Raw genomic sequence first — 20,072 nt, 5'->3', positions numbered from 1 at the left:
AGGACATTATTATTATTATTATTAGTAGTAGTAGTAGTAGTAGTATTAGGGAAAATGGGATTTTAAGGCATTTTTTCCTTTGGTCTGGGCTTCATGTTTTCGGCTCGGCTTCAGTTCAACCGCAGGAAGTAGCTGCCTTTACTGTTTCCTTTTGTGATACCAGACACCCGGGAGTGCAGCCACTCTGATAAAGCCATCTTTAAGACGATGTGAAAAAACACACTTTCATGTATTCCAGTTTCTGATATGGTGAACTCACGGTGTAATCGTGCGGCTCTTGTAGTCTCTTGTGATGCGGATGCAGCGTTTGCAGAGAAATCTGTGCAAGCTCACGACTCTCTGACGCACTGTTTAGGGGGAATGTGATCCATGCACACAATCAACACAAATCCCAATTAGATTCTGTATGATAACACAATTCACTCATCCTCAGATCATCCAAGATGTAGATACGTTTTTTTCTCCATCAGATTTGTAGAAATGGAGCATTGCATCAGTGTCTCAGCAATGGATGTGAATGGGTGCCGTCAGTAAAATTACAGCTGATAAAAACATAACAATAATCCACATATTTCATATTTTCATTTAAAAGCAACTTAATGCTGGATTTGTTTAATCTTTTGTCTTCTCCAGATGCTAACTGAGGGACTGGAGGGCTTATTGGGATGTTTTTATCAGCTGTTTGGACTCTCATTCTGACGGCACCCATTCACATCCAGAAATCCAGTCTAGAAATAGTCTATATTGTCTTGAAATCTTTATATATTTCTGCCTTTTTTTTTTGCAATACTCTCACTCTCTGTGTTTGTATATACATACATACATATATATATATATATATATATATATATATATATATATGTGTGTGTGTGTGTGTGTGTGTGTGTATACATATATATAGATATAATTAAAACAACATTTTAAGACAATATAACAAAAAAATAGATGAATAAATATTTATATTTTCTCAGCCCTTTTATAATACATAAAAAATAAAGAATATTGTTAAAAGGCTGAATATATATATATATATAAAATCTGAAATGCTTTTATTATTATTTTCATTCAGGGGCGACCTCTGACCTCTATCAGAAACAGTCAGTGAGTAATACTACCATCAACATGCATTAATAAAGCACTATGTGTTATTTAAATGCTGGGAGACCTTATATAGTTTATAAACACACCCCAGACGAGTCCCCACTCCGACCTCATCAATCTCATGACACACATCTGGATTGCTGTGTTTCTTCATGTATCTGTGATGTGAAGAGCTCTTACTTTCTTGATGAGTTCAGCGAGACTCTGTTCTGAAATACTGTTGATGCTGATGATGATGATGAGAGACTCAAACTGAGGAACTGAGAACCTGCAGAAGAAAACAGATCTGAGTGATTGAATGCTGCCGTTTAAAACCAATGCTATTTTAGTATTATATAATATTATAGGTCTGATTTAAAATAGATTTTTTAGTTTTTGTAATTTTATGTGCATTTTTGTTTTATTAAAGTATGTCTATATTGTTTTTTTTTAAATAAATGTATAGCTTTATTTAATTTACTTAATAATTTTAGTGTAATTTTAGTGTTTCAACAAACTACAAAAGTTGCCTTTGCAACTGAAAAATGTTTTTATTTATGTAATAAAAATGTTTCTATGGTTGTAACATTTTTGTTAATGATAATAACCCTGGACAACAGGGTGGGTTCGTGAATCATTTGAGTCAGTACCAGAGTTCGGAGCGGGATCGCGAATCATTTGAATCAGTTGGGAGTTCTGAGCGGGTTCGCGAATCATTTGAGTCAGTTTGGGAGTTCGTTGCGGGTTCGCGAATCATTTGAGTCAGTTGGGAGTTCGTAGCGGGTTCGCGAATCATTTGAATCAGTGCGGGAGTTCATAGCGGGTTCGCGAATCATTTGAGTTAGTTGGGAGTTCTGAGCGGGTTCGCGAATCATTTGAGTCAGTTTGGGAGTTCGTTGCGGGTTCGCGAATCATTTGAGTCAGTTGGGAGTTCGTAGCGGGTTCGCGAATCATTTGAGTCAGTGCGGGAGTTCGTAGCGGGTTCGCGAATCATTTGAGTCAGTTCGGTAGTAGCGGGTTCGCGAATCATTTGAGTCAGTTCGGGAGTTCGTAGCGGGTTCACGAATCATTTGAGTCAGTTCGGGAGTTCGTAGCGGGTTCACGAATCATTTGAGTCAGTTCGGGAGTTCGTAGCGGGTTCACGAATCATTTGAGTCAGTTCGGGAGTACGGAGTCATAGACATATAAATACATAGACGCCTCATTGGCCGCTCGACCGCACGTCAACGTCGCCGCCATATTGGAGCGGGCAACTTTCATAACTCTCACATCAGGACAGAAGAAAACACACCTGACTCATCGACAGATTGGACACCTACAAACCGTCACACGATAATAAAAACAGATCTCGGGGTGTTATCTTTCACAGGTAAGACTAAGCTGCTCTTTCTCGATGTTTTTTGGTCATTTTTAACATTATGTTGACAGCTTAATTAACCACCAGTGTCAGACTATTAATAATAGCTAGCGATATCGCTAACGTAAGCAGTGAAACCTGAGACTTTATAAGAATTCAAAGTTTAAATGAATTTCTATTACGTTTTAACTTATATTGCCGTTTATATAATAAACTAAATGTCTAGATTAATGATGGAGCTAAAGCTTCTCTCTTTAATTTCACTACCGTTACTTATTTACAAAGATTAAGTGGTAACACTTTAGAATAATGGTCCTTTAATTAATGTTAGTTAATTCATTAACGAACATGAACAAACAATGAACAATACATGTATTACTGTATTTATTCATCTTTGTTCATGTTAGTAAATGAAAATACATTTTTTTCATTGTTAGCACAACTTTTGATTTAATTAATGCATTAGTAAATGTTGAAATGAACATCAACTAAGATTAATAAATGCTGTAGAAGGATTGTTCTTGCTTAGATCATGTTAACTAAAGTAGTTAACTAATATTAACTAATGGACCGTTATTCAAAAGTGTTACCGATTAAGTTTATCATCACTTGATTATAAGGATTTCATTGCTTTTCATAAAACTGTGAACTGATTCTATGTATTCTTTTTTCTTCTCCTTTAGTCATTTGCAAACAGGACAAGGACAGCCTTAAGGAAAGCTGAGGAAAGCTGTTCTCAGAGACAAGACTTTACCACAGACTAGTGTTGTGTTTGCACTAAACCCAGAGCAGCCCTGAATGAATCGACAGAATGACCCAACTCATATTCTAATACTATAGACTGCATTTAAAAAGCTTTGCACAGACTGTTTAATGCTAATAATGTACTGCGTTTGTCTTTACACAAAAACTACATGATGTAAATAGCCTAGAAATGAAAGGCATAGGAACTCATAGTGAATCCAGCTGCAATATCATGATAAACTCATTGTGATGTTGTTATAATGATTATTAATTTTGATTAATATAAAGTTTTTTGAGGGGAGCATTCAAAATGTGTGTGTTTTCGGCATGAGTGTGTGTAATGTGCATTATAGAACAAAATGTCAAGCATCATCAAGTTTTTAAATTTCTTGAGCTGAGATTGATTCATAGGATTTTTTTATTATATATATATATATATGTGTGTGTGTGTGTGTGTGTGTGTGTGTGTGTGTGTGTGTGTGTACATGTATATATTAAACTTAAGGAGCTCATTAATTAAACACAATTTGGAACTCATGTCCACAATTTGTTTGTGTTGTGTCATTAGTTGTGTCTTAATTTGATAAATAATTATTACACATATAGTATTTAAAAATTACATTTCAAAATGTTTTATTTTACTCTTAATTTACTAATTAATTTATTAAATTTATTTAATTTACTATTAATTTATTCTACATTTTTGTCTATTCTGTATTATTCCACCCTTGATATTACATATTCTTCTTGCAATTATTAAACTATTGTTGTTCAGTTATTTATTATGGTATTATTCATATTATACATATAATTTTATGCTATTATAAATCTATTATATCACATGTTATTGTACCATTGTACTCACTTTTCATATTATTCACTTTACTTTAAGTTTTACTACATCTACTATTTAATATAACAAATCACTTTTACTATATTTATACTGTGCCCTGTAGCAGTTTTCTCAACGATAGTAAATTATTAGTGTTTAAATATGTATTATTTAGTATTTCTCCCAGTATTTCAAAGGGAATGAGCTGTGTTCTGACTTCGGAGCGGGTTCACGAATCATTCGAGTCAGTTTGGGAATCGCGAATTATTTAAATCAGTTTGGGAGTTCGGAGCGGGTTCGCGAGTCATTTGAGTCCGTTTGGGGATCGCGAATCATTTGAATCATTTCGGGAGCTCGGAGCGGGAATCATTTGAGTCAATTCGGGAGTTCGGAGCGGGAATCATTTGAGTCATTTCGGGAGTTCGGAGCGGGAATCATCTGAGTCATTTCGGGAGTTCGGAGCGGGAATCATTTGAGTCAATTCGGGAGTTCGGAGCGGGAATTAATTTGAGTCATTTCGGGAGCTCGGAGCGGGAATCATTTGACGGGAATCATTTGAGTCAATTCGGGAGTTCGGAGCGGGATCGCGAATCATTTGAATCAGTTTGGGAGTTCAGAGCGGGTTCGCGAATCATTTGAGTCAGTTCGGGAGTTCGGAGCGGGAATCATCTGAGTCATTTCGGGAGTTCGGAGCGGGAATCATCTGAGTCATTTCGGGAGTTCGGAGCGGGAATCATTTGAGTCAATTCAGGAGTTCGGAGCGGGAATTAATTTGAGTCATTTCGGGAGCTCGGAGCGGGAATCATTTGACGGGAATCATCTGAGTCAATTCGGGAGTTCGGAGCGGGATCGCGAATCATTTGAGTCAGTTTGGGGTTCGCGAATCATAGCTGTATATGGATAGGCATTTTTAACTAATTTAGTTGCTAGTTCTAATTATGTTTTCCACGCGTGTTTAGGTGTGATATGTGAACTCATATTTTTTGTTTTAATGATGTGCCTTTGAACAGTATCAAGTATATTCAAAAACTAAACAAATCGTGCCTAAAAAGTGCAGGCATCTAGGCTAATGTAAAGTTACATGATGAAGTCATACTAGTGCGTGTGGCGCGTGTGCAGTTTGTGTGCGTTCTTTCACTGCATTATTCAGTGTATTCAAATGCATTTATGAATGCACCTGAATGATCACAAGATTCAAGATATGGGGGTTAGAAAATGTATATATTTATATCATTTTATGTAGTTAATCAATATCACACGAAGAGTGCCATTTCAGTTTTTCTCCAAAGATCAGCATGATTAAAATGTGATATTAAGTTACTACAAACAATAATTTAATTACAAATACAAAATGTTGCAGAATAATGTGATATATGAATGAATAATAGCCTAAAGAACCTTTGTGCCAAAATGGTTCTTTCTTGTCATTATAGAACCTTTTTAGCATAAAAGGTTCTTTGGAGTTGAATAAAGAACCCTATTCTATATAGAACCCCAATGAACCCTTTTTTCTAATAGTGTACTTTCCACAAAAATAGCACTTTCAACATTGATAATAATCAGAAATGTTTCTTGAGCAGCAAATCAGTATATTAGAATGATTTCATGTGACACTGAAGACTGGAGGAATGATGCTGCATTTTATTACATTTTCAAATTACATTTTAACAGATATTCACCTGGAAAAGAGCTTTTTGAGACAGCTGTCAATGTAGACAGCCTACTAGGTGATGAGATGCATGGGTACTGTGCTCACTTGGGCATATGCCCAAGTAATGCTGTCTAGTTAGGCAGTGCACTAGGTTTAGTGATGCATGCTCTAAAATTAAGTCTATGCATTCATCAACGTTTTGACAAGTACCCAAATCTACATAGGCAGGATAGTAGGTTTAGTAATGCCTTTACACAAATCCTGCCCGTTTAGTCAGATCACAAGGTTTAGGGACAGCTGTCAAAAGCTGTCTATATAGACAGGATACTAGATTTTGAGATGCATAAGCAAAGTGCTACTTTAGTTGGGAGCTTTTTTGGTTTTAAGACATATGCCTAACAACAAATGATGTCTATTTTGGCAACTAGGTTTTGAGATTGATGCTGAAAAAGCTGTTTAGTTAGTCAGCTTACTAGATTTTAAGGCATATGCTCCAAAAATGCTGTCTAGGCAGCGTACTAGGTTTAGTGATTTATCCCCAAAAATTCAATCAATGCAATCAGAATAAAAGGTTTTGACAATTGCAAAAAATTGTCTATGTTGACAACATACTAGGATTTGAGATGCATGACCACGAATGCTATATAGAGAGCGAACTAGGTTTAAGACACATGCCCAACAAATGCTTTCTACTTAAGCAGCAATCTAAGATTTGAGATGTAGGAGCAAAAAAGCTGTTTGGTTAGGGTGCTCACTTGCTTTTAAGACATATACCTAACCAATCAATCAATCAATCACCTTTATTTATATAGTGCTTTAAACAAAATACTGAACAACATTCATTTGGAAAACAGTGTCTCAATAATGCAAAATGATAGTTAAAGGCAGTTCATCATTGAATTCAGTTATGTAATCTCTGTTCAGTTGAAATAGTGTCTGTTTTAAATTGCAATCAAGTCAATGATATCGCTGTAGATGAAGTGACCCCAACTAAGCAAGCCAGAGGCGACAGCGGCAAGGAACCGAAACTCCATCGGTGACAGAATGGAGAAAAAAAACCTTGGGAGAAACCAGGCTCAGTTGGGGGCCAGTTCTCCTCTGACCAGACGAAACCAGTAGTTCAATTCCAGGCAGCAGCAAAGTCAGATTGTGCAGTAGAATCATCTGTTTCCTGTGGTCTTGTCCTGGTGCTCCTCTGAGACAAGGTCTTTACAGGGGATCTGTATCTGGGCTCTAGTTGTCCTGGTCTCCGCTGTCTTTCAGGGCAGTAGAGGTCCTTTCTAGGTGCTGATCCACCATCTGGTCTGGATACAGACTGGATCCGGGCGACTGCAGTGACCCTCTGATCTGGACACAGACTGGATCTGGTGGCCACGGTGACCTCAGAATAAGAGAGAAACAGACAAATATTAGCGTAGATGCCATTCTTCTAATGATGTAGAAAGTACGGTGTTATGTGAAGTGTTCCGGTTCCAGTTTACCTAATTAATGCAGCCTAAAAATCCTTTAACGGATTTGGATATTAAAAGCATATTAGTATGTTATGTGTAAGCCAGGTTAAAGAGATGGGTCTTTAATCTAGATTTAAACTGCAAGAGTGTGTCTGCCTCCCGAACAATGTTAGGTAGGTTATTCCAGAGTTTAGGAGCCAAATAGGAAAAGGATCTGCCGCCCGCAGTTGATTTTGATATTCTAGGTATTATCAAATTGCCTGAGTTTTGAGAACGTAGCGGACGTAGAGGAGTATAATGTAAAAGGAGCTCATTCAAATACTGAGGTGCTAAACCATTCAGGGCTTTATAAGTAATAAGCAATATTTTAAAATCTATACGATGTTTGATAGGGAGCCAGTGCAGTGTGGACAGGACCGGGCTAATATGGTCATACTTCCTGGTTCTAGTAAGAACTCTTGCTGCTGCATTTTGGACTAGCTGTAGTTTGTTTACTAAGCGTGCAGAACAACCACCCAATAAAGCATTACAATAGTCTAACCTTGAGCTCATAAATGCATGGATTCACATTTCTGCATTTGACATTGAGAGCATAGGCCGAAATTTATATATATTTTTGAGATGGAAAAATGCAGTTTTATAAATGCTAGAAACGTGGCTTTCTAAGGAAAGATTGTGATCAAATAGCAGACCTAGGTTCCTAACTGATGACGAAGAATTGACAGAGCAACCATCAAGTCTTAGACAGTGTTCTAGGTTATTACAAGCAGAGTTTTTAGCTCCTATAATTAACACCTCTGTTTTTTTCTGAATTTAGCAGTAAGAAATTACTCGTCATCCAATTTTTTATATCGACTATGCATTCCATTAGTTTTTCAAATTGGTGTGTTTCACCGGGCTGCGAGGAAATATAGAGCTGCGTATCATCAGCATAACAGTGAAAGCTAACACCATGTTTCCTGATGATATCTCCCAAGGGTAACATATAAAGCGTGAAGAGTAGCGGCCCTAGAACTGAGCCTTGAGGTACTCCATACTGCACTTGTGATCGATATGATACATCTTCATTCACTGCTACGAACTGATGGCGGCCATATAAGTACGATTTAAACCATGCTAATGCACTTCCACTGATGCCAACAAAGTGTTCAAGTCTATGCAAAAGAATGTTGTGGTCAATTGTGTCAAACGCAGCACTAAGATCCAATAAAACTAATAGAGAGATACAACCACGATCAGATGATAAGAGCAGGACATTTGTAACTCTAAGGAGAGCTGTCTCAGTACTATGATACGGTCTAAATCCTGACTGGAAATCCTCACATATACCATTTTTCTCTAAGAAGGAATATAATTGTGAGGATACCACCTTTTCTAGTATCTTGGACAGAAAAGGGAGATTCGAGATTGGTCTATAATTAACTAGTTCTCTGGGGTCAAGTTGTGGCTTTTTTATGAGAGGCTTAATAACAGCCAGTTTGAAGGTTTTGGGGACATATCCTAATGACAATGAGGAATTAATAATAGTCAGAAGAGGACCTATGACTTCTGGAAGCACCTCTTTTAGGAGCTTAGATGGTATAGGGTCTAACATACATGTTGTAAGTTTAGTTGATTTAACAAGTTTATACAATTCTTCCTCTCCTATAGTAGAGAATGAGTGGAACTGTTCCTCAGGTGGTCTATAGTGCACTGTCTGATGCGAAACTGTAGCTGACGGCTGAATGGTTGCAATTTTATCTCTAATAGTATCGATTTTAGAAGTAAAGTAGTTCATAAAGTCATTACTGCTGTGGTGTTGGGAAATGTCAACACTTGTTGAGGCTTTATTTTTCGTTAATTTAGCCATTGTATTGAATAAATACCTGGGGTTATGTTTGTTTTCTTCTAAAAGAGAAGAAAAGTAATCAGATCTAGCAGTTTTTAATGCTTTTCTGTAGGATATGCTACTTTCCCGCCAAGCAATACGAAATACCTCTAGTTTTGTTTTCCTCCAGCTGCGCTCCATTTTTCGGGCTGCTCTCTTTAGGGTGCGAGTATGCTCATTATACCATGGTGTCAAACTGTTTTCCTTAACCTTTCTTAAGCGTAAAGGAGCAACTGTATTTAAAGTGCTAGAAAAGAGAGAGTCCATAGTTTCTGTTACATCATCAAGTTGTTCTGATGTTTTGGATATGCTAAGGAATTCGGATACATCAGGAAGATAACTTAAAAAGCAGTCTTTTGTGGTAGAAGTGATGGTTCTTCGATACTTGTAACAAGAAGTAGAATTTACAATTTTGGCTATATGAAGTTTACACAGAACTAAATAATGATCTGAGATATCATCACTTGGCTGAATAATTTCAACACTATCAACATCAATTCCATGTGACAGTATTAAATCTAGAGTATGATTTCGACAATGAGTAGGTCCTGAAACGTGTTGTCTAACCCCAATAGAGTTCAGAATGTCTATAAATGCTGATCCCAATGCATCTTTTTCATTATCGACATGGATATTAAAATCACCAACTATTAAGACTTTATCTGCAGCCAGAACTAACTCGGAAGTAAAATCACCAAACTCTTTAATAAAGTCTGTATGGTGCCCTGGTGGCCTGTATACAGTAGCCAGTACAAACATAACAGGGGATTTATCATTAACATTGGTTTCTCTGGATAATGTTATATGAAGCACCATAAATGTTATATGAAGCACTAACAAATTCAATCTAGTTAGGCAGCATATTAAGTTTTGAGATGAAAGAACAAAGAAAACTGTTTGTGTTGGGTACTCACTTTAAGATTAAGTGATGCATGGCCAACAATGTTGTCTGCTTAATTAGATCACTAGGTTTTGAGACGGCTGTCAAAAGCTGTTTACAAAGACAGCATACTAGGTTTTGAATGCATGCTTCAAAAAGCTTTGGGAGGTTTTTAGACATATTTCAAATGATGTCTAGTTAGTCAGCACATTAGGTTTTGAAGGACATGCCCAAAAATGATATATACACATTCTTAGTAGGCGAGTTACTAAGTTATATAATATAGTGTTATTTTTGTCATGCTGAACACCAGTAATTACAGTATTTGTCTGATTGTAAGGGGTTGGTTTAGAGTAGTGGGTAGGTGTTGTAGACCAAAATTTAATGGGTAGAAAATTACATTTAGCCTATTACATTACATTTAGTAATTTGTAGATGCTTTTCCAAAGTGATTAACAAATGAAGATAATAGAAGCAATCAAAATCAACAAACGAGCAATATGCAAATGTTATGACAAATTAATGGCACTTTGATCTATTTTCTTCTTTTATTTTTTGCTAGCGACTCGCTTGAATTGAATGATTGAATCAACCGGAGCGGTTCCTCCAGCCTAAATGACTCAATTGAATCAGTTCGTCTTTCGCTCCTGTTTTCTCATCTTGAACCCTGTTTATATATCACTGTCTGACTACCATTAATATGCAAGACAAGACATAATAAGACCCAATATATACATTTATTTCAGCAGTATATTCAGAATATGCATAAATATACATTAATTTCAGCAGGATTTTAATGATGATAATCGATCTGTAGGTTAAGTGAATCATTGCAGCTTCACACTTTCATCCGTTTGAACGGGAAAATGTTTGGGCAGCTCATTGGTCAGAGAGTGTCGAAGCCCCGCCCATATGAAATGCGTGGGCTGTCCCGTGCTCTCCTGACCCGTGGCGTACTCAAAGTGAGTGCTCAGCTCAATGGCCAGCGCTGACCGAACCAACCCCACGCCTCCCCCCAGCTCCGGTCCGGGATGGTACACTCTTCCGCTGACCGGATGCATGAAGAGAGATTCCGGGCGGAACGGAGCGCTCAGTTTGGCTCCGCCTCCACAGTATGACAGACGCTCCTCAAGCCCCGCCTCCGATAACAGGTGCGTGAACACAACAGGACGGTCTTCACAGCGCAGGTAGTTACGCTCGCGTCCGCACAGCGAGAGGAAGGGGAAATCCTGTTCATATCTCCCGCTCTGATTGACCTTCAGACGCTTGAAGAAGAACACTAAGAAGTGCTGGTCTAAGGAGAGAAAAAAATCAAATAACAAATAAACAAGTGACCTTTGAGTTTTTGGAGTTGTAAAATAGCATTCATTTTTTTATATTGTAATGGAGCCAGTTAATTTTAGAGCTCGTTGATTTGGTTCCAACTCTTTATTTAGTAAAACCTAATGCCATTTAGCATTTGCTTTATAGTGAGAACATGAATGGGGAAAAAACTATTTAGTGCATTTCAAATATTAAGTAATTAATGGCAGTTTAAAATTATTGTTTTTTATTTTTTATATCAGCCCAAACCTTCAGATGTAAAATATTTAATTAAAGCTGGGTTAAAGTAGTTTAATTAAACTAAAACTACATTAAAACAACAACAACAACAACACGTATGTTACTTGAAATAAAATATAAAAAAAAAAAAAAACTGAATAATATATATATATATATATATATATATGTGTGTGTGTAAAAGACAAAAACATTACATTTATTACAACTTTAACTTCAGAATTTACTTTTTTTTATTTCAAATTTAAAACTGTTTTAAGAATTAATAAAAACCTTAGATCTTATGTCAGTGATAATAAACTAACACTAACCTTATATTTCAATATTTTAACAACATATTCACGTTCACGGTTCTCATATTATTAATGATGCAAATGATGCTTTTGTTGGTAATGTTGCTTTAACTATTAAAATTAACTATTAAAATTATACAACTTAACAGAAGTATAAGTTGAAAATTACAATTTTACTGTAAATTAAAAAAAACATATTTGATATTTGAATAATAATTTTACTTTACAACACAAATTAAAATACTAACATTTGTGTCAGAAATTATTTTTATACATTCAAATTCTGAAGCTTTTGTTTTAGGTAAAAAATAAATAAATGCTGTAAACATTTGTTAACAAAAAAGTTTTTTCTTTATTATTAATTAATTGATTTTATTTATAATTATTAGCTTTTCATCTCACAAACCACAATTTTTTTTTTACTTTGCCATGGGTTAGGAATATGATAACCATACAGTACTGTGACATTATCATAATTATACCATGTTACACTCACAGTACTGCTTTATAATTAAAATTTTAAGTACAGAAGGATAAAATTAGGATTATTTTACTGTTCATAATGACTGTGTAAGTAGCCAAGCCAAAGAGGTTTATATTAATGTAATAGAGACCACATGACATATGCATATTCCAAAAGGAAATTGCACAAAATAGTATAATAGTATGCATGTCTGCAAATCATTTAAATAATTTTTATTTGTATTTCAAAACCCCCAAAGATACCTTTGAAACAGGTGACAAAGTTCTTCACCTTGGTGTCATCCAGAAACAGCTTAAAAGAGAGAAGTAAATCATGATTCTGGTAATGATATAAATGAAACGTGATTATAGTACTCTTCTCAGTACCTGTCCTTGATGGTCGATGTAGTAGAAATACTCTCTGATTCTGGCCTCTGGACTCTGTCCTTGTGTGTATGAGGACATATCCCTGCTCAGAAACCTCCTCCATTCACTGCTGAACAGCCTGTAAGCAAACCTCATAGCGGCTTTATTGACAGTAGAAGTCCATTGTAATAAACAAGCGTGCTGGTGGAAATCTGTTTATGTTGTGTAGCTCCAGCGCTCTCTGTATCCGGCGGAAACAAAAGCGACGCACATCAGTTCCGCTTTACTGACTCTACAGTGTAAACAGAGGTAAACGTGTTTTGAGATTAATTCACTGATCTATAAAAGAGAACATATATAGATCAGTGGTTACATTAGAGTATTATGAGCTCTGTTAAACACCGGTAAGTATATATTTTGTTAGAAAGGAGGTCACGTTATTATAATAACAGAAGTGGCGCATTTGTTTGTATTTGAACACTAGATGGCGCTGTGTCGTTTTTAATTAGGAACGGTGAGATTATTTTATGCATAGTGATAATGTGATTTACAACAGCGAAAGACATTAAACGAAATTAATTTTAAATATATTTTTTTTGTAAAAAGTTTAATTTGAAATGCATTAGTACAATAACAATAACGGGTTACACCTTCTTAATGTTTTGCTTTCTTTCTTTAAAACAATGACACTTGCATTAATTTTTAATATAATTATTATATATAAATATTGCATTAAAATGCACTTGCTTTAATAATTTATCTAATGGATTGCCATTTAGACATTTTTAGATAGATATATAGACAGACAGACAGACAGATAGATAGATACATAATATAGTCAAATGATAGATAGATAGATAGATAGATAGATAGATAGATAGATAGATAGATAGATAGATAGATAGATAGATAGATAGATAGATAGATAGATATTTAGCATTTGGGGATTTTTTTTTAGAGTGTATAGGCTAGGCTATGTATTACAGAAAGCTTGAAATGTCTACTTTTAAGCGAAAATATTAAAACCGCTATTTCTACGTCACGGCGCATGCGCAGTACTTTCCAGTTTCGGTTTTCAATCCGATCAAGTGTTACATGTCCTCTCGCTCGGATTACAGAAGGGATAAACCACCCCTTACAATCCGATCGAAATTTTAGTCGGATCTGGCCGATTCAATCCGATTGGATAGATAGATAGATAGATAGATAGATAGATAGATAGATAGATAGATAGATAGATAGATAGATAGATAGATAGATAGATAGATAGATTGACAAAAAGATAATAGATGGATGGATGGATAGATAGATTGACAGAAAGACGATAAATGGATGGATGGATGGATGGATAGATAGATTGACAAAAAGACGATAGATGGATGGATGGATGAATAGATAGATAGATTGACAAAATGACGATAGATGGATGGATGGATAGATAGATAGATTGACAGAAAGACGATAGATGGATGGATGGATGGATGGATAGATAGATAGATTGATAAAAAGACGATAGATGGATGGATGGATAGATAGATTGACAGAAAGACGATAGATGGATGGATGGATGGATGGATAGATAGATTGACAAAAAGACGATAGATGGATGGATGGATGAATAGATAGATAGATTGACAAAATGACGATAGATGGATGGATGGATAGATAGATAGATTGACAGAAAGACGATAGATGGATGGATGGATGGATAGATAGATTGACAAAAAGACGATGGATGGATGGATGGATGGATAGATTGACAAAAAGACGATAGATGGATGGATGGATGCATGGATGGATAGATGGATAGATAGATAAATAGATAGACAAAAAGACGATGGATAGATAGATAGATAGAGAAAAAGACGATAGATAGATAGATAGATAGATAGAGAAAATGACGATATATAGATAGATAGATAGAGAAAAAGACGATAGATAGATAGATAGATAGAGAAAATGACGATAGATAGATAAATAGATAGACAAAAAGACGATGGATAGATAGATAGATAGAGAAAAAGACGATAGATAGATAGATAGATAGATAGATAGATAGATAGATAGATAGAGAAAATGACGATAGATAGATAGATAGATAGATAGATAGATAGATAGATAGATAGATAGAGAAAATGACGATAGATAGATAGATAGATAGATAGATAGATAGATAGATAGATAGGACTTTCTCTTTATTTTGCAGGATGCCACACAGCGTGCTCGAGTTGCCATGGTAACCTGCTCTTTTTCAGACCGTGAGAAGCGCAAGATGACGTCAGGTTGTCGGTGGTGACGGTGAGCGCGTGCTCCGGATCCTCGCTCACTCGGTGACTGCGGCGGTGGCGGAGCCTCCATCATGACTGGCGCGCTGTGGATTACTGTCACTGCGTGCTGAAGCGGGATCGACAGCGCCATGGCTGAGAGGTAAACACGACGCGCGTGAAGGGAAACATGGGCTTTAGTGGAAATGCGCGAGGCTTGCTGGCATCTCTTAAATATGATGTGTGTTCGTGCAGCGGTGTGCATCGCTTCAGTTTGACACCCTCCACACCCATAAGCCGGTGCTCTGGAGCTCAGTCGATTTTCTGTCGTTCCTCTGTGAAGACACGGACGCACCACATCCCCCGAGGCGCGCGCTCGGCGATGCGATCCGATGCGGGGACGCGCAGCATCCTATTTTTAAGCAAAATGTCATGAAGGGATGCAGACACCTGCGGCACGCGAGCCGCGACGCGTTATCCGGCGTCGTCCTCGTCCGCGAGTCTTGTGCTGTTGAATTATTTATGCTTAATGTTGAGGAAGTCAGTGATCCATGTGGGAATGTGAAGTGTCATTTTTATTGGAAACCACCCCGTGTTTATCAAACAAAGCACTGGCCATGAAACAGATGCACAGGGGTGGTGAGAGACCCTCTGCGTGGCCGCTGTATATATATATATATATATATATATATATATATATGATATTTCTGCATCATCTGAAGCTGAATAAATCATCTCTCCATTGATGCATGGTTTGTTAGGATCGTACAATATTTGTCTGAGATGCAACTATTTAAAATCTGGAATCTGAGGGAGCAAAAACATCTAAATATTGAGAAAATCATTTTTAAAGATGTTCAGATGAAGTTCTTACCAATGCATATTACTAATCAAACATTAAGTTTTGATATATTTACGGTAGGAAATTCACAAAATATCTTCATGGAACATGATCTTTACTTAATATCCTAATGATTTTTGGCATAAAATAAAAATGTATAATGTATTGCTGGCTATTTCTACAACTATTTCTGGGTCAGGTCTGTATGTATGTATCTGAAATGGGCATCATGAAAAATCACACCCATCCCTGTGACAAACCTGGCTTTTAAACAGCAGGTTTTTTTTAGTTGCAATCAGAAAACATCCAAATCCAATCAGAAAAGCTCAGTGTCTGTCTATCAGTTTGTATTTGTAAAGACTGATACGGTGAGCTACGAGGTTGTTAATTGGTGGTTTATGCATTATTTGAAGCCATCAGCCTGCATTATTTAAACTTAATTTAAAAACTAAATTTTTCATGATTCTGCAAAGAAATCTCCACCAATCAGAGAGTCGCGACAAGCAAATTGCACAAAATGAGCACACACCCCTGTGAAGCACTGCGAGTGACATATTGATTTTTCAGATTAATCACAATCTTCATCTTGATTCTTTAAATCCCAAGATCAGCCTTCATTTGCCATCTGCTTTTGCAGAGTTATGTAGTCACATTGTTTCATTGTCCAAATTAGATTTACAGTTGAATTTGATAAGATTGTTTATACGGATGTTTAGCGTAAAAACAGACTGCATTGAGCTGTGCTCATGAAATGCATAATAGCAAACAGAGACTCTGTAGTTTAATTCATGCATACATGACTCTTCTAAATTGTTTTTTTTTTCTTATTAAGTCAAAAACATTCAATGCAAACCAGTTTTGTCAAATTTAGCTTTTAAATAAGTTCTCTATAGTGCATCAGAAACATACAGCACATCCAGTGTTGCCCAATTCACCAACAGATGACTCTATCATTACTTTGAGTGAGGGAATATTTAATAATAAAAACATTTGAAATGTTAATATTATTGGAAAAAAATAAAAGTTTTCTGTTCAGTTCTGTTCAGAGTCAAACTGAGTGGAACTGAGCTGTGAAATCAGAGAGGATCCCGGTGTTCATCAGAGAGGTGTTTGGGTGTGGGTGTGGGTGTGTTAATGGGTGGAGCGCAGGCTCTCCTCGAGTTCTCGTAGTCAGTGGGAATGTCCTTGTGTCCGTGGCATTCAAACTGCTCTCGTCCTACACTGACCAACACCTGTCTCTCCTCTCGTATTTTACTGCTCTACATATATAGTAGTACAGTGTAATATGTTATATATATATGTGTGTGTGTGTGTGTGTATTGTTATGACAATATTTTGGACTAAATTTTATTTTTATATTTTAAGTTTTCAATGTAATTTTATTTTGAGTAATTTTATAATTTTTATTAGTTTTAGTTTTTTTCAAAATATATTTTTTAGCTTTATTTGTTAGTACTTAACTTATTTGATATAATATGTATATTTTGTATATTTTTAGTGTAATTAGTGTAATTAGCAAAAACAGTGCACTTTTTGTGATTTTTTAAAAAGAAAATTCTGTTTAGCTTTAATTCTCAGTTTTGATGTTAATAATGTTAATTCTTTTGAATTTTATATTATATCAGCTTTATTTCAAATTGATTAATTCCATGCACTCATTTATATTAGATTTTTTTTTACATTTTTATTTAGCTTTACTTAATTTTTTATTTCATTTGAGTTAATTTAATACTTCAAATTAAACTTTTTTTTAATTTCAGTTGCCAAAGCACCATTTAAAATGTTACAATTTATATATTTTTTATCTCATATTTATAATTTATCGCATATTCCAAAAAAGGAAACCAATTTCACAAACTCCACTCAGATCAGAATCTGAACCTGCATTATTTTAATGACATTAATATTTACCCTCCAAATTCTCATTACTGTAATGCAAAAATATAAAATTTAAATTTATGTCATTCTAGTATTAATTTTCATGAATTTTTCATTTACATTTTCAATGAAAAAAAACCTTTTTTTTTAACAGATTTTTTTTAAAATAGTTTTAGTTAATGAGAACAACATTGCATTATACACTGAGCATCAATTTAATGCATATTGCATCAAAAGCTGGAAAGCAATTGCATAAATTGCATTGAATTATTACATTGCTCTAGCTGTAAAGATAGCTAAAAAACATTGTATTAAAGAGCTGATTGACCCAGATGTTCCTGATGACTTCATCACACAGTGATCGGGTCGCCAGCAGCAGTCACACAATGCCATTTCAATTGATCTGCCTCTCAAACATGCATGACAGACCCATAATGCAGTGTGTTGGAGTTTGTATTATTATTCAGGTGATGTTAAATGATCTCAGTGCATGACTATCTGCTGTCGTAATATAAAGTGATAGTTTACCCAAGCATGCCACTGTAAAATGATAATAATACGCATAATTTTACAGATGATCCTGGTCATGGTAATGATGCTGCTATTGCAAGGTCAAGGCACTCCATCACTCTAATGATGTTTAAATAGACCGGCCCTTCACTTGGATTATGGATTAGCATATGAGATATAAAACTAAATGAGAAATAAGTTAATTACAGGACAATGTACTAACACGGGCAGTTTCGTAGTTTATAGGTTATTGGTAAATCTCATGAAAACAGTCGAGAAATGATCCGAAAATATTTCACCTGACATTAAAAGAAAAAAAAAATTGTGGTATTATTTTTATGAAAATTACACACATCCATTACTAAAGACTACAAATGCTCAATATAATAATAATAACAACAATAAAAGAATTGTATATATAATCTTAAGCATATTTTTAACTACGCAAATTCTCGTTAATGTAATGCAATAATAATATATTATAAATATGATTTAATATATATATATAAATGCGTGTGTATATATATTGCAACGTGTGATATTTTTATGAAAATCGTAATGAAATTGAAAATTAAGCACACTGATTACTACAAAACTTCACAAATTATATAATATTATAACAATTTGATTTATAATATTTTAGAATTATAGGTAATGCAACAAAATCAAATGTGAAAAATATGTTTTTTTTTTAAAATAGCTAAGTATATTTCTAAGTTTACATAATTTTTGCCTTTCTTGTTATGAACCTAAGTTAAGCTGCTTTTAATTTTAATATTCGTATTATTACTATTATTATTGCATTACAGAATAATACTTTTGAGCGTGAATATGCATAACATTCAAATTGCAATGCAAACAATCTTAGCGGAAATGGTGTTTTAAATCAATTATATGTGTTTATGTGTTTTTTTTTCTTTTTCTTTTTCTGTTGTTTCTGGGGGAAATATGAGCCTGGTCTGAACAGTATTTAGCACGGCAAAGTCTCACAGAAACAGCAGTGATGTCATTTGTCCGAGTGTCAGTAATTAATGTGCACTCGATCCGGCAGACGATATGGAGGCTGTAGTGACTTCAAATAAAAAATGATTATTATGACTCATGCAGAATATGCAGATTGCAGCAAGAAAGATTGCAGATACGCAGACAGACGCTGCTGCCAGATTGTATGTGTTCAGTAAAACCAACCGGACTAATGATGCATCTGATGAAATAATGTGCACTGCACAGAAAAAAACAGCTGTGTATTATAGTATTTTTAGCACAAGTTAGAGGGAAAATGTAAAGTTAGAACACGGCTCATTTGATTTGATCTTTACTTGTCTCTAAAGAGGCTGTTGAATAGTTTTTCAAATTTGAAGCAAATTCTATCTTCTCATTTAATGCCTTTCAGTTTCAGTTTAATTATTTTTAGAAGTTTTTCATTTAGTATTTGTTTTATATATTGTTTTATATCATTTTACAGCTTTATTTCAATTAACAAAAATATGCTTTTAATATATATATATATATTTCTATTTAGTTTTAATTTATATTTATTTTAGTACTTCAAATGTAAGTTTTTCATCTAATATTTATATTCTAAGTTGATTTCAGCTTTATTTTAAATATCCAAAAGCAATGCACTTTTAAATTTGTATTTTATTTTTTGAAATATTTATTTTTTATTTATTTTTTTCATCTAATATTTGATTTTATTTCAAAACAATGTGATTTTTTAAATACATATTTATTTATCTTTAATTTATTTTTACTAGTAATTTTAGTACTTTGACTTATTTATGTTTAGGTTGTTAATATAACATTTATATTTATTTTAGCTTTATTTCAATTATCCGAAACAATACATTTTTTCTCTCTTTTTATATTTATATTTATCATTCATTTATCTTTATTTCAGTTTTAGTAACTTGAGTACTTCAACATTAATTATTTAAATTTCAGTTTAAGTTTTTTTTATTAACAGTATATATATATATATATATATATTATAATAATATTTTATTTTACACATTAATTAATGAGTGTTTTGGAAA

The 20,072-nt window shown here is 34.6% G+C and overlaps 2 protein-coding genes across 3 annotated transcripts in view; one reads left to right on the top strand and one right to left on the bottom strand.

Moving 5' to 3' along the window:
* Positions 1-10,580: 10,580 nt before the first annotated feature.
* Positions 10,581-12,843, bottom strand: c20h8orf82 (chromosome 20 C8orf82 homolog). 2 transcript variants are annotated; one of them, XM_026290510.1, is made up of 3 exons: positions 12,565-12,843; positions 12,442-12,490; positions 10,581-11,156 (listed from the first exon to the last, which is right to left on the bottom strand). In XM_026290510.1, the coding sequence occupies exons 1-3, from the start codon at positions 12,697-12,699 to the stop codon at positions 10,690-10,692; spliced, it is 651 nt and encodes a 216-aa protein (XP_026146295.1). In that variant the 5' UTR covers positions 12,700-12,843; the 3' UTR covers positions 10,581-10,689. The 2 variants fall into 2 exon arrangements, with proteins under 2 accessions (XP_026146295.1, XP_026146296.1); XM_026290511.1 differs by lacking the exon at positions 12,442-12,490 and having other exon boundaries at positions 12,565-12,699.
* A 1,853-nt stretch (positions 12,844-14,696) lies between these two features.
* arhgap39 (Rho GTPase activating protein 39) overlaps positions 14,697-20,072 on the top strand; it is a 36,878-nt gene continuing 31,502 nt past the window's right edge. The window contains exon 1 of the mRNA XM_026290444.1: positions 14,697-14,970. Coding sequence (XP_026146229.1) covers positions 14,960-14,970 — 11 coding nt within the window. The 5' untranslated portion in view covers positions 14,697-14,959. The remainder of the gene's footprint in view (positions 14,971-20,072) is intronic.

Source organism: Carassius auratus, chromosome 20, assembly GCF_003368295.1.
Source record: "Carassius auratus strain Wakin chromosome 20, ASM336829v1, whole genome shotgun sequence".
Taxonomy (NCBI): Eukaryota; Metazoa; Chordata; class Actinopteri; order Cypriniformes; family Cyprinidae; genus Carassius; species Carassius auratus.
This window is presented reverse-complemented; position numbering and strand designations above follow the sequence as displayed.

Excerpts from the sequence above, each read along its gene's own strand:
- c20h8orf82 (XM_026290510.1), bottom strand. The coding sequence starts at position 12,699 with ATGAGGTTTGCTTACAGGCTGTTCAGCAGTGAATGGAGGAGGTTTCTG. Across the intron at positions 12,491-12,564 it reads ACATCGACCATCAAGGACAG|CTGTTTCTGGATGACACCAA; the intron begins GTACTGAGAAGA and ends CTCTCTTTTAAG. Across the intron at positions 11,157-12,441 it reads CTTTGTCACCTGTTTCAAAG|ACCAGCACTTCTTAGTGTTC; the intron begins GTATCTTTGGGG and ends TTCTCTCCTTAG.